This window comes from Chionomys nivalis, chromosome 17 (assembly GCF_950005125.1).
Source record: "Chionomys nivalis chromosome 17, mChiNiv1.1, whole genome shotgun sequence".
Classification (NCBI taxonomy): domain Eukaryota; kingdom Metazoa; phylum Chordata; class Mammalia; order Rodentia; family Cricetidae; genus Chionomys; species Chionomys nivalis.
The window spans coordinates 18,904,080-18,919,618 of record NC_080102.1 but is presented as its reverse complement, the minus strand read 5'-3'; the positions used below and the strand labels follow the sequence as shown (position 1 = coordinate 18,919,618).

Here is a 15,539-nt window from a genome sequence, read left to right as displayed (position 1 = left end):
TAACTAGTGACTATGTCTTTTAAGGAATTATACAACCATAATAGACAATAACTTTTGTTCTTTTTCTTTTTCTCTTTTTTTCTAATATAGGAAGTCTTTTGAATCACATACCTAGTAAAAATATGCAAAACTATCAGCTAAAAAATTAATTTAAAAGTCCAGAGATACTTATATTGCCTTTGAGAAAATATGAGTTGTTATAAAGACATCCAAGGTCAACTTTTGAATATGAAATAGAGTTTTTGAGTCTAGGTACACGATTTAATATACTGTAAAGTATAATGTAGGAGGGGGCACAAGACACTAGAGCAAAGAAATAAATCTCATTAAGGACTTAGAGAAGTCCTGTTCCGCTGAATATCAATGCTGGGATAGATCAGAATCATATATCAAAGGATGTTTTGTAGCCAGGAATTACATAAAAGATATCATGAAAGGCAAGAGTACATAAATTTTTTTTAAAAAAAATATCCAAATGTGGTAGTACATGCCCATAACCACATAACTCAAGAGGCTGAAGCAGGAGGCTTATGAGTTGGAACAAGCTTGGGTTACATAATGAGATGCTGTGTCAAAAAGACAGAAGAAACAGGATGATGCCGCTGCTAGACTCAGTTCAGTGTTTTTAGGAGCAGAGCCCACCTGGAGATAATTTGTCGTTTATTTTTGACAGAGCTTCAGGTAGCCCTGGCTAGCTTTGAACTACTGACCCTTCTGCCCCCATGTCTCACGTGCAGGGATTATAAACTTACTACTAAGCTCAGCTAAGTCTTTCCTTTACTAATTCAACTGTATGCACACACACACACACAGAGAGAGAGAGAGAGAGAGAGAGAGAGAGAGAGAGAGAGAGAGAGAGACGCACATGCACACTGATTTTTCTTTCCTTTAAAAACTTATGAACATATTCAATAGAACAAGTCTAGTTTATAATCAGTCCTATATTTGCATGGAGCTAACAGCAGCAGCAACAACAACAATAACAACAACAAAAGCCCTTGATATGTCCACACATCAAGAAAGAAATATTTCTGCCTTAAATATTTACAAAAATTGATGATACTGAAAGTTTCTTGCCCAGCTATAAATGCCAAATATGCTTGCTTCTAGTGTGGCCACTGGGTTCTAGAATAACAAGGAGCTGACATTTCGGTTTATAAGTAAGCCAAAGTTAAAGATTGACTGCATATTGCATGAAAACCCAGTAGCTGGTACAAGCTGGTACCATCATCTATTTATTACTGATATGAGAAACTAGACACACCTACTATGGACAGATAATGACACGAAACTGTGGGCGTATACCTGAGCTGGTTGGCCATGTCGCTTCATCACGACGACGATTACTGATGGTTCCTCTCTAAGAGACCACACCATTCCCTAGACCGGTATTTCTTCACAGGTGGAGGTTTTGTTCCCAGGACACATTTGACGGTATCTGAAGATGTTCTCTGTTGTCGAAACAGAGAAAGTGACCCTGTCTTGTAGCACACATCTGTAACCTCAGCACTTGGAGAGAGGTAGAGGAAGAAGGATCGTGAGTTCAAAGTCATCCCTGGTTACATAATAAATTCAAGTTCTCTGTAAAGCATTAAGTGCTATTAACTGTTGAATTACCTCTGCAGACTGCCCCCACACACCTTAGTTTTTGAGACAGAATCTCTCCCTGGGACCTGGAAGTCACCAAGTAGGCTGAGCTGGCTTACCAGTGAGCCCCATAAATCTGCTCACCTCTCCAGTGCCAGCCCCAAGTTTTCATGCACACACCACCATGCCAAACTCTTTAAAGCCTGCACTCTGGAAGATCAAACAGGGGTTACTATGACTTCAAGGTAAACATTTTACTGACTGAGCTACCACCCCAGCCCAAATTTCAGATCTTCAACTGCCTCCTCTCTCACCCCTTGTCGCTGGGAGGCTTGTTTGAGAGAGAGGGTAGAGCAGCCTCTGCCTGGCCCCATGTGATAGTAGCCAGACTTCAGGACACTCTCTTCTGCTAGCTTCCCAAGAGGCAGCCTTATTCCCTGATTACAGCAAGCTATCTCTGTTCAATATTTTTGCTTGTGTTGTTTCATCTTTTAAGGTTTTTACATTTTTATTTCTATATGTATGACTGTTTTGCCTGTATGTAAGTATATGTACCACTACATCCATGACTAGTGGCGTCCCTGGAGGTCAGAAGAGGGCATCAGATCCCCTGGAACTGGAGTTATAGATGGTTGTGAGCCACCATGTGGGTGCTGGAATCTAACCTGGGCTCTCTGAAAGAGCAACAATTGCTCTTAACACTAAGTCATCTCTCAGTGGTTTTATCAACCCTTGATGTAGGATTTCCGTCTGTATGCTGTGAATATGTTTTATGACCATTGGTTAATAAAGAATCTGTGACATCTTTCAAGAGCAGTATAAAGCCACTGTACTCAAAACAGTTACCTAGAAGAGAAAGGAGAAGGAAGGTATCTATCAATTGGTTCTTTCCTGCCCTCAGCCTCTTATTGGTCAACATTTGAGTGCTGAGACGTTAACCTCCAGCCCAAATGCGGTTCCTGGTCTACACAGGCGAAACAGAGCTGCCCCCACCACAGCACCGCGTTGCATTCAAGTCTGCTGCTCAGCAGTTATCAGTGGATGATGGTGACATCTTCATCACTTACAAAGGTGGCATTCTCTAGCGCCCAGCATGGAGGGGAGGGGGGATGTAGGCTTTCTTGACAGTTCAGCAGGCAGTCCTTGGCAGGTTGTCAAGGGACAAGGAACACAGAGATGGGTTGTTGTGACAACTTTTAATATCAAACCTATCTTTTGGATCAACGCCACACTCTTACCGACCCAAGGGTACACTGACCTCCGGCCTTTGTCTGGATCCCAACCTCTCCTGACCGTCTTAGTGAGTGTCACAGGACAAGCACACTCTGGACAGGTGGTGTAGACCAAATGGCCTCAAGTTAAACACTCAGCAAGTGTGTGTACTATCTAAAATCAGGCATCTGGAATCATCCTGCTGCTGATGCTCAGGGCTGGTCTCAGGTTTATACTGAGCACTTACTTTTTTTTTCTTTACAAGGAATTTTAATATCACTTCAATCACAGCTATTTCTCCTCACAGTCTTTGGTGTACAGTTCATTTCCAGTGATTCTTGCCACCAAAACCCTCTACAATGGAGCTGAGTCAGCAATAAATACAACTGCTGTACAGAAAATGGTCCAGAGGTTCCTAACAGTGCTGCAAACAACAAGATGCCCTTCTTTGTCTTTTTAAGTTTGAATGATACTCCATTAGAAATATTTATAAATTTATGTGTGTGGATGTAAATTTCTTTACATTAATACACTGGCAAGTACTGAGGTTGTTTCCCTCTCTTAGATGCTGTGAACATGGAAGTAAAAATTTCTCTATGTGAAATAAGCCAGTCACAGGAAGATCACTGTGTGATCTCACTCACATGTAGGTGTGCGTGTGTGCTTGTGTCTTTGTACGGTGTGTGATGTAGACCAGAGGTCAACATGTCTTCTCAGTTGCTCTCCATCTTACTGTTTTTAAAAATTATTCTTTTGCCTAACCTGGAGCTCTTCAGTTTGTCTACCCCAGATGGCTAGGAGTGGAGGGGCTCATCAGTTTCTGCTCCACTCCCAGTATTGGAACCCCCAGTACTGGAGTTATGGGCACACACCGCCACACCCAGCTTTTACGTGGGTTCTGAATATCCAAGCTCATGCCCTCATGCTTATAGAACCTTTTGGGAAGCCAAAAACAAATAAACAGAGACCAGAAACCTAGTTATTAAGTTCAAGAGAACAGAGAGATGAGACGTATAGGTCAAAGGTTACAAAATTGTAGTTTTGTAGGATGAATAAACCAAGAGGTCTCATCAACATTCAACACAAGAACCAGAGCAAACCCCGTTGTGCCACCCTCTGGAGCTGATTTTAGGAGCTCTAGCTACACACAGATTTATAAGTGTGAGAGATGGTGGCTGCATCCGTTGCTTACTGCAGTAATCCTCTCCCTGTGCTTATGCGCATTAAAACATTGTGCTCTATACTTTAAATATATATCATAGAAAGACTTCAGACAGGCCGAGGAGATGACTCAGGGATTGAAGCACTAACCAGACCAATGGGAGGACTGGAGACACAAGCCCCAAAACCCACTTAAGTGCCACTTGGGTGCTGTGGCCAGTTTATAATTCCAGTTTCAGAAGGTGGAGACGGGATCCCTAGAGAAAGCTCTCCAGACTAGCCATATTGACAAGCTCTGGGTTTAACCAGGAGGCCCTGCCTCAATGAAAGAGGTGGGAGAGCAATGGAGGATGATCCTGACTCTAACTTGGACCTCTACATGAGCACACGCACGCGCATGCATGTGCACCCACATGCAAGAATGCAGAGACACACATGCTTACCATCACTCAGACATGTGCATGAAAAATGGGGAGAAACATATTTTAAAAAGAAGAGAGAAGCCCCTGTCCACATCTTTGTGTTTGCTAGGGGTACAATCATCTTGTACAACCCCTTAATTCACAAGCAATTTCTGTCCGAGTGTGTGTCTGTTTGGTCAGCTGTGGTCAAGCACGGCAGCAGGATAGACATCTTCCACACCTGCACCCACCAATGACTTTTGGGGGGTTCGTGTTTCTAGTCACGTCCCATGCACCCCAAAGTAAAATGCGAGGATCTTCAACTTCCTCCTCCCAAGGTGATGGACAAACTTAGGAAGAGGACTAAAAGAGGAATTTAAGAAATAAGTTCCGAGAAGTAAAATAAGTCACATGTCTGAATTATTATTAGTAATAATTATTCCTAGTAATATTCGATGCATTTCTTGTTTCCAGCATTGACTCTGAAAGTCTCCACAGCAGGAAACAACAGGAAGCTGTCTTTATCTATGGAAAGTGATGACTGCCCCCTCTTCATTTGCACCATGTGGTAATGACATTTCCATCAGCACATTAGTCAGCAGGTAATTTATTACTTCCTGTTCTATTAATCATTTATCTGTTATTGCTCGGCATGCTGATATTATAACTTCCTCCAACCCCCATTGAAAGAGCATCTGGGAAGACACCTACCATCTAAAGCAGCTACCGAAAGGCTCCTTTGGCGCTGTAGGACTTGGTGTTAATGGTTTGCCATTTGTGGATGATCAAATCTCAGCAGGGCTCTTGAGTGGAGCCCACACAGGATGGGTGTGTCAGGGGGAGGGGGGGGGAGAGCAGTGGCTTCACGGGGACCTTTCAACCTGTGCCTTCTTGACAAAGTGCTGAGCTCGGGTGGGCCAGTGACACAGAGCCAAGGAATGGGGAAGTTTGAAAGACAAGCAACTCTTATCTCAGACATCTCAACCCCAATGTCCCCTCATAAAGTGAAACATTTTGAACATAGATCAGGCTTTTAAAAGCCATTAAAAAAAAATCACAGGACTCTGCAAATGGGGCTGTTGCCTCTCAATATTGGCATTCCTTTGCATAACATCACGAAACCAAAAGTCAGTAATAAAAATATTCTTCCACACCGCACTGCAGGCGAGTAAGCACGGTTCTGGAACCAAATGCAATGTTTTGTATGGATGCAAACGCATCTCAGTAAGACAGGGCTCCATGAGTGCTCCTAGTTGGGATCACAGAACCTGGAGATGGAAGTGGGCTCACGCGCGGCCATATGGTCTGTTCTTTTGCTTCAGGAGTATCAGCGTGGAAAATATAAATAGAATGGGCAGGCCTGTCATCAATCACTCAGCTGACGGCAGAAACTGATGGAGGTGAATAAGGTGGCTCCCCAGGGACCTCTGACCAGCCACCTGCTCTTCCTCCTTCCCACCAAGCCAACACTGACTCTCATCAAACCTCTTTGCCTAAAACAAATCAAACTGGCTGGTTTTTAAAACTAAATCAATTAAGGATTTGTTTATCTTTATTTAAAAAATAAAATTGCCCGAGAAGGGTTGGTTTTTGTCCAAATGATACATGTATTTCTAAGAAGCAGTAAGGTTAGTTTTTGAAAATAAAGTGTATTGTGGGTTTTTTGCTCTCTTCACAAGACTCGAGTACTGAATCCCACGAGCAACTTTCTGTCTCCTCTCGTCCCCTCGCCTTGGTTTCTAGGTGCCACAATCTTTTCCCTAGCTGTCTCCCTTGCTGCAGTTAATGTTATCACCTCCTGGGAGAAGCAGGGACACCCTTGATTTTCTCTGGTTTCTCTTTGATCATCTTTCTATCCAAATGGAAGCATTCTTATCTAAACAAATTCCTCAATTCCATTTTGACATCACCTCAGATCCCCTCAACATACCACCTGACTAACCGGCCCCTCATCACTTCAGGGGTATTGGCCACTCCCAAGACCATCCTTCCTCACGTCCCTCCCCACCCCTGCCACTTCACTAATCTCAAGTTATGGTACACACACCCCACCCCTAGGACTCTTCTTTACCACGGTTACTAGTTCTTCTTTCCCAACTCTGCAGCAGCCGTTGCCTGGAACAGTCATTTGATACTTGAGTTCTAGCCTGTCTTCTGTTACACGCTTTAGTGTCTTCTACCACACAGGTGGATCTAGACATCCTGGTGGGCAAGCACCCTTGTTGTTTGCTTCGTTTCTTCTGCCTACTAATTCTGAACACAGTGTCTGCTGTAGCATCCCACATCCATGTGTTAATGGGATTCTGCAGTGTGGACCAAAAGTGTTTTCTGCCTCCTCCTCCTCCAGTTCTCTGATCTCTATCTTTCCTGTTCTTTTCTCTTCCCTTGCCTTCCTAACACTGCTTTTTTTTTCCACTTCTGTAGTAGTTACTTCTTTATCAGGCTGACTTGTGTCACATCCACCCTTCTGTGACTAAACACGAGGAGATGAACTCAGGAATTGCTGAGAGACCATGCAGACTTAGACATTGTTAGTTGATTACCTAAGTTCATCTATGCCTCTCAAATTTTAGGAGCCAACAATTGCTTGTTTGCTTAAATTATTGAGGGTTAAGTTTCTAGTCATTGGTAACCATAAGAACCATACTGAGTATGCCTTCTTCTGTAGACCAGGCAGACCTTGAACTCAAAATCCTTCTGCCTCAGTGTCCCAAGTAGCTGCAATGGCAGGCATGCACCATCAGGCCCTACTCTGATATGGCTTCCTAAACGCAAGTAGTTCTTTGTGTTTTAGTGGAGAGATGAAGTCTAGCTCTTGGTTTTTCATAACAAACACCCGAGAAGCCAGGCAGAAATGACCTTGATATAAGTACAGGTCCCAAATCCAGAGCTTTGTGCTTTTAGTGTTTCTTTCTGACATTAAATGCAGATTTGATTGAGGTGCATTTCCCCATATGATGTGTTATTTTCCCTTCTGGAGCATGAGAATGGCAGGAACCGTCATATCCCTGTCTACCAGTCACATGTCCTATAGTCCAGCAGCAGCGTGCACGTAGGCTAAGTTCCCATTCACACATGCCGCCCAAGTGGGAGGAAGCATTCCATTATGTGAGATTTGGGGTTGATGCTTGGGCGAAGCCCGTGTGACTTGCAGGGTGTTTATTGTTGGAAAGTGTAGAAGTAGACATACGTGCTGCTTTTAACAGCTACAATCCCTTCCTGCCAACGTCAGCATTTTCGTCCTGGTCCAGTAACTGTTTCTATGAAGAAACCTCTGTCTGCAGACACGTGGGTACTGAGCATGTCAAGCAATAGCCTTGTCTCCACTCTGGGGACTTTATGAACTACCATAAAGGCGGAAAGTGTAAACAAACATGACAGAAACACTAACAATTTTGCTTTTGTTTATGTGGAGGAAGATGTCAGTCCAAAAATCAACACCACATAAATGAAATATTTTTTATTCTCTCTGCACTGAGAAAGACTGAGCAAGTGTTCAGCTTTGGAAAATTAAGAGTCTATGTACATTTTTCTGTTTTAACTAAGACTAGATGACTGGAAAAGAGCCTGAGACATAAGTGGTCTTACTGTGGTTAAGTTGAGACCTGCCCGTACTTAGTGAGAGACAACGCTGTCCTAAGTACTGAGGGGACTGCAGCCAACAGATCTCTGTGCCCTCTTTTGTTTAAACTTTAATTTAATTTATTTATTTTTAAAAAGAAAACAAACTATCTTTTTTTCATTCTACATACAAATCCCAGTTCCCGCTTCTTCCCCTCCTCCCATTCCCTTCACAGATCCCTTCACCCTAAACCCCTTTCATTCCTCAATTAGAGGGTAAGGCACATTGCCTTGGGGAAGGTCCAAGGGTAAGGGGGAGGAAGGGAGGAGAACTTGAAGAAACCAGATAGTCGAGATGGAGTAAGGACAGAGATGAGAGCAAGGAAAGAGATACCTTGATTGAGGGATCCATTATGGGGCTAGCAAGAAACCTGGCACTAGAGATTCCCAGGAATTCACAAGGATGACCCGAATCAAGACTGTAAGCAATAGAGGAAAGGGTCCCCGAACTGGCCTTGCCCTGTAGTCAGATTGATGAATATCTTAAATGTTACCATAGAACCTACATCCAGCTACTGATGGAAACAGAGGCAGAGAACCACATCGGAACACTGAATTGACTCCCAAAGTCCAGTTGAAGAGTGGGAGGAGTGAGAATATGAGCAAAGGGGTCAAGATCATGATGGGAACATCCATGCCCTCTTGAGGCTTGTCCCAGTGAGGGAGAGAAAGACACACAAAGGAAAATAGTGTATTCGATACCTTTACCATCACCTTGACCAAAATCCCCCCTGACCAAAATCCCTGACAAAGCACCTTCAAAGGTGGATGGATTGGTTTGGTTCAGGTTCAGAGGGCTCATTCCGTCATGCCAGGGAGGGCATGGAGGAGCAGAGGAGCTCACATTTTGACTGACATGAGAGAATACTGGAAGGAGCGGAGTAGGGTACAGCCCCCCCCAGACATGCCCCCAGTGACCCATCTCCTACCTTTAGCCCCCTCTCGGCGATACCATCGCATCACGGCTCCCATAGGGGACTAACCCACTGAGGAGGCCAAAGCCTCCTTATCTAATCAGATCTGGAAATGCCCTCATAAACACACCTGAAGTTTAGCTGCACTAATCCCCTAAAGTGTCTGTCTCACAGTCTGCTTCACTTGACAATAAAAATTAACTCTCACCAATCCACTGAGGCCGTCATGTTCTCTCTTGCGTGTATAAAAGGGGTAGGGGTGTGGGGGTAACTCGTGATCTAAAAGGGAGCTTCGGTGGATGCAAAGGGGGAAGGAAGGAGAGTTTACAAAGAGTAATAGGAATGAATAAAATCAAAATACCGTACGTAAAGCTGGGCCGTGGTGGCACACGCCTTTAATCCCAGCACTCGGGAGGCAGAGGCAGGCAGATCTTTGCAAATTTGAGGCCAGCCTGGTCTATAAGAGCTAGTTCCAGGACAGGCTCCAAGAAACCCTGTCTCAAAACAACAACAACAACAAACTGTATGTATCTGTCATAATTAACTCCTTTGTTTTAAATAATATATGCTGAAAAACAAGGGGCTCATGAGTATTATGTAAATGGAACTGTGTTCCATACCCATTACCATAAATTAAAATACTGTATGCTGATCTAATGATAGGGAAGTGGGGGCGGGGGACGAAATCCACAAAGGAGTAGGAGCTTCAGAAGGAGCGACAACACAGAAGCAGGGAGGGCTGCAGATTTTAAAAGATGGTCAGTGAAGTCTATTCCGAGGTAACCTGTCAACAGAGGCCTAGAGGACGGGAAGCACATGCCATAGAGACCGGCGACTGCAGAAGAGCTCACCAGGCAGAAGGGATGGTGCACGCAAAGATGCCAAGGCCGGCTGGAGTGTGATTGCTGCATTTAAGGAACAGCAAGGAGGCTGCTAGGCCCAGAACACTCAGCTTAAGGGGAAGAAAATGGGAATGGGGGAGGATGTAAGAGAGGAAATGGGAATAGGGGAGACACCGAGCATTGCAGGGGCTGAGGGGCAGGTGGTTGTAAAGATTGGCTCTCAGGAAAGCCACTGGAAGGTAATAATAGCCAGGAGAACCACCGGAAGGTAATAGCCAGGAGAGCCATAAAACCTAGGTTGATCACCGGCTCATTTGTACTCTAGTGACTAAAGACAGAAACCGGGAGACGCATTAGGGCAGCAATCCTGGAGGACCTCTGTGGTATTCGGGCTGTGGAAGTAGAAAGGTGGCCAAACCCCTACTCTACTAGTCACCATGACAACCTAGATACTCCCACACATTGCCAACAACCACCTTGGCGTGTGTACCTCCACTTTATGAACCCTTAAAATCCAAGACAAAAACCAAACACATCCTTTCTATTGTGCAACACCTATTACAGTTTATAATAATTATTTGTAATGATGCAGGGAAACCATCATCACTAGGTCGGTGACCTTTACCCCGGCAGATTATGTTCCCTCATTCTTATTCTTCCTCTCCCCCTGGAACCCAGCAATCTCAGAAATGCCTTCAGTCCCCAAGACTGCAGCTGCTGGGTGTATCCCAGCTACCGCCATCCATCTCGGGAAGGAGAAGACATCTAGGGTGTTTAATTCCTGCCAGATGGAAACCTGACCTCGGGAACACGCAGACAGCCAGGATTGCTCTTGGTGGTGGTGATCTTGAAAATTAAAGGCTGTGTCGACCTGACTATTTCATTTTCTATCTTTCGCCTCCCTGGGGCCATAAATTCATAACTGGGTATTCACGTGTTCAGTAACTAGGCACCCTTGAACACAAGTTATCTCCACAGCAAGAGGTGTATCTAATCGCTGTGCTCATTCTCCTGACCTTTGAGTTTCTACCGTCAAACCTGAAAGAGGGGGGAACCAGGAACCAACACGGATTCTCTGGAAGTTTCTAGGAGGGGTGAGTGATGCATAGGGCGTGACTCCCAAGCGGTGCAGAGGTGGGGCAGGGAGGACTTGGCCCTGGGAAGCCTGGAGCTGCCGAAAGAGGTGGAAATTGGGCACAACAATTAGAAAAAAATAGCAAGGAGCCACTGTGTGGATCATTTTTGTCTTCTTGTCTTCTTCCCACAGTGAGTTCTTGGAGACAAGAGACTTCTGTACACTCACCACACATCCCTACGACCTAACACTCTGCCTGGAACCCAGTTAGTCTTCGAGCTTTGATTTCCTCCAATTTGTAAAACTTTTGCCTGTTTCGAACCTTAACACAAGCTACTACCATCCAGTCTGGAGTACTTTCAAATGAGAACACCTTGTCCTTTAATTCATAGCTTAAATATTAGCTATCTATCTGGGTAATCCCAACAGTTGGAAGGTAGAAGCTGGAGGATTTCTGCTCGAGGTACAGAAAAATGTGCCTCTCACCTCAGAGGTAATAAGAGACGTTACCAGATTCTGGAGCCAGATGAACATCACCATGGTCTGGGAACACCAATTTAGAGTCTCCTAAATACTGTGTTTTACATGGTAAGGAGTTCTGGACAGTGTTTATAGCTACATAAGATAAGAAAGTCATCAATAAAGGTGCTTTTGAAATACCATGGTGGGAACATCAGGTAAGCAGGTTATAGCAAAGAGGAGACAATGTACATCCAAGCCTTTGGGTTGGTGGACCCGTTACAAAGATATTAGGTCGGATGTAGAGATGGGCAATGGGTAACCATTAAGGAGCCAGATCTGAAACATTCCAAATCTCCATAATTATGAAGTTCTAGCCAGGTAGTCAGTCCTATAGGATGTTTAGCACAGATTAAGACACTTTAAAAAAAATCTAGAAACTTCAATTCACAAGATTACCCTGGGATACATGGAAAGACTATCTCAAATATATATTAAATAAATGTTGACCCCTCTAAAATCCTGTTCCCTTTAAAAGGAAATATGACACACACACATGGTAATCTCTAATATGACATCCTTTCTTTATCTAAAACCTTTTTTCTGATACTGGCAGATACTAGGGTTTATTGGATACCTACCAAGATTCCTGTGACTCAGAACAAGGGATCGGTCGGAGACACATGGGTAGTAGCAAGCAAAGCGAGAGGATTTATGAAGAAAGAACTCTTCAAAGAAAGGAAGCAGGTCAGAGCAGAGAGGAGGAGCCTGGAAACCCAGGAGCACAGTGCACAAAGGAACCTAGACTTTCTGTTACACGCTGTGTGCTTCCCAGCTTATTTGCACATGGACTTTCTCAGGCCAACTCACTCCATTACATGTTGGTCTTGGTGGTGGTGGTGGTGGGGTGTTTCCAGCCTTCCTCTTTGCCAATGGGCTTTGCTCATATGCTAAGCCTGTAACCCTTGTCTAAAGCTTCTGAGCCTCCATTTCTACCCTACCTCAGCCTCGTGTGTACCCCATATAACTCCTTGTTGGTACTTACTTGTTTGTTTCTTACAGAGAACTGTAGCCACGTGTTGTAGGAAGAAAAATAAACCCTTATCCATCTTTCTCAACTAGCATGTCTATGGTCACAATCTATAAAAGTTAAAAAAACAACAAAAATGAACATATTTAGAAGCGTGATTTAAGAAAATTGCATAGAATTTTGGTTTTAAGTTGTAAGAGAATTTAGCATAAAATAATGGTGGCATTTTCACCAACAGAAAAAAAATGAATTATTAACAAGTTAGTAGTTTCAACCACGTAACCAAAAACTAACCCTGGCTATAGTCATGGTGTTTCCTAGCTGGCTAGGGTTGGGACAGAGTGGGAAGCGAGAGTTGGGGTAAGGCTGTACATATTCCTAGCCCCAGAATGGGGGGTCTTATCATCTGACACAAATGATTTTTTGTGTGCGTGAGGAAGGGTGTCATGTAGCCAGGGTGTTGTTCTCAGACTCACTATGTAGCCAAGTGCTGGCCTTAAACTCTGTATTGTCCTGCTTCTACCTCCCGAAGACTGAGGTTAAACGTATGAGCCACCCGAGGGAGAGGGAAAGATGCTCCCCCTTCGCCCCTTGGCCCTTGCCACCTGTGAAAGACAGAGAGCTGACCCTGCCCCTCACCAGAGAGTGGGCCCTGTACCTCTCCCGGGCAACACAGTAGAGGTGATCGCATTGATGGAGGCATGGATGAGCTGACCCTGAGAATGTCAACGTCAAAGATGGAGCCCCGTCCCTTACCTACCATATGGTGGTGTGGGCAAGAGAGGGAAGCCCCTTCCACGTGTCCCTCTAGGCCTGTGGTAGGTGGAAGCGCTGTCCATGAGGTCACTAGAACGAGAGAGCTGGCCCTACCTCTCACCAGGTATAACACTAGGCAGAGAGACCCCTACACCACAAGTAGGCAACATAGCTGGCCCTGGTGTTGTAGGTTCAGGCGATTCAACTTCAGGACATGAGAGCAGGAGAACTGGCCCTGCCCCTTGCTGCTTACTACATAGGATGAGCTCTCTATGGCAGTAATGGAGAGCTCACCTTCATGCTGAGGATGAAGAAGAGCTGAAGGGATGACCAACCCAGCAACCACCCAGACCCTGAACCAGGGCTATGAGTTGGTTCATCCCAACATCTGTCCCATCTATGACCTGTTGGAGCACATGAAGAGGCAGGTCCTGCAGACCCAAGGATCCCCACGACACAGGACAACGGCAGAATATCCAAGAGGACTCCCTGTGAAGGCCCAGTACTGGTGAGGTAGCAAAAACCAAAGACCTCAAACCAGACCAGCAACTCAACGCCATGAACACTTGCAAGGAAGAAAGTACGGACTGAAGGGCTGTGCGACTCACTGTGTACACTACAGCTTCTACAATGAGATTTTTCTTTTCTTTTTCTCTTTTCTTCTAAATTTGATTTTGCTTTATCCTGGAGGGGTGATTGTAAGGTTGGAGGGCAGATGAAAAGGGACAGGAAGATGAGCGGGACTGAGATGCATGATGTGAAATCCACAAAGAATCGATAAAAAGGAAAATTTGAAAAAAAGAAAACAACACTGAAACACCAGGCCCAAGACAGTGGGCTGCACTCGGGACACTTGGGGAGGGACCTAGATCACGTCACAGTGCCCTTTCCCACAGTTAATGCTAGAGCAGAGCTCGCCGACCCCTTTTCGAGAATTCCTTCTACAAATGCCGTTAGCATCTGATGTGTGCCTTGCTCCGCCCTGACCCTGGGTGTAGCAGCAACCAAACCCACAAGGACCCACCTTTGGTAGGGCTCTGAAAAGAGACAAACATAAATAAACATCAATGGTTGGGACTGGAGAGATGGCTCAGAAGTTAAGAGCACTTGTGGCTCTTCCAGAGGACTTGGGTTCGGTTCCCAGCACACACATCAGGTGACTCACAACCACCTGTAATCCAGGTTTAGGAAGTCGGAGGTCTTCTGGTCTCCACAGGCACCAAGCATACATGTGGTACACATATACATGCAGATTAAATGTCATACACAAAAAATTTAAAAGTATATGTTTAAAAATACTTTAAAAATAAAAAGCCTAAACACCTGTGGGATTTTTTTAATTAAGCAATTTAAAGAAGTTTCAGGTGGGGCTGGTGGAACAGATCTATAATTGCCGTTATAATTGCTGCTACTCTAGAGGCTTGAGGCAGCCTGGGCTACAGCGTGAGTTCAAGGCCAGTTTAGGGAAAACAAGTGATCCAACTTATCTGTAGGGGGCTGACCTAGCACCCAAGGCCCCCAATTTAATTCCAGATACTGAAACAAAGGAAACAAAATAAAACAACAACAAAAACAACAAAAGCCTTGGGAAAACACAAGACTTCAGCATCTCAATGCAGAAAAGGGGTTTCTAAGCAAGAGATGGTAGAGACTGACATATTCAAACACACTAAAATCCACAATTTCCTCTCACGTAAATACCAACATATTCAAACACATTGAAGCTCCGCAACTTTCACTCATAGATATTTACACGCTCAAAGCAAAAACAGAACAAAGGCAAAATAAAATATTTTTAAAATCCTAATGAAAAACAGTTGTTCCACTTGGCAATAGCCTCAGTTTTACTATAAAGCGTTTTATGAATAGAAATGCAAAGACCAGTAAGTAACTCAACTAGAAAACAGGTCGTGCAGTCAAGGCAGTGATGGCACATGCCTTTAATCCCAGCACTCAGGAAGAGGCAGAAGCAGGTAGATCTCCGTGAGTTTGAGGCCAGTCTAATCTACAAGAGCTAGTTCCAGGATGACTAGGTCTGTTACACAGAGAAACCCTGTCTTGAAAGTCCAAAGGAAAAAAAAAGAGAGAGAGAGAGAAAGAAAGGAAGAGAGGAAGGAAGGAAAGAAGGAAAAGAACATGTACAAGAAAACAGAAGAAAAATTAACAAAATAGCTTTAAAGGAACTTAATATATTATGTCAAAGATATTAAATGAGGAACTATATATCAAATCACCATTCTTCCTCTTTGAAATTGGCAGGAATGAAACGTTGGGCCGTGGGAATGCCTGCAGCAAGTGGGAAGGAGCACGGTGCCATTCTAGAAGTGTCTGCTCTGTCTTTCCAACACAAGGTCAGTGGGTGAGCTGACCCTCAACTGTAGTCCAGCCTTCTAATGCCTACGTAGAAGACAGCAACCACTAGAATTTTAAGTACCTTTGCCCTTCATAAGCGATCTCATTTCAAGAGTCAACTAATAGACA

The 15,539-nt window shown here is 44.3% G+C and overlaps 1 protein-coding gene across 1 annotated transcript in view; it reads left to right on the top strand.

The window, feature by feature from the left end:
• Positions 1-13,384: 13,384 nt before the first annotated feature.
• The window catches only part of Anxa13 (annexin A13), a 55,149-nt gene continuing 52,994 nt past the window's right edge, over positions 13,385-15,539 (top strand). The window contains exon 1 of the mRNA XM_057792185.1: positions 13,385-13,566. Within this exon, the coding sequence (XP_057648168.1) occupies positions 13,385-13,566 (182 nt within the window). The remainder of the gene's footprint in view (positions 13,567-15,539) is intronic.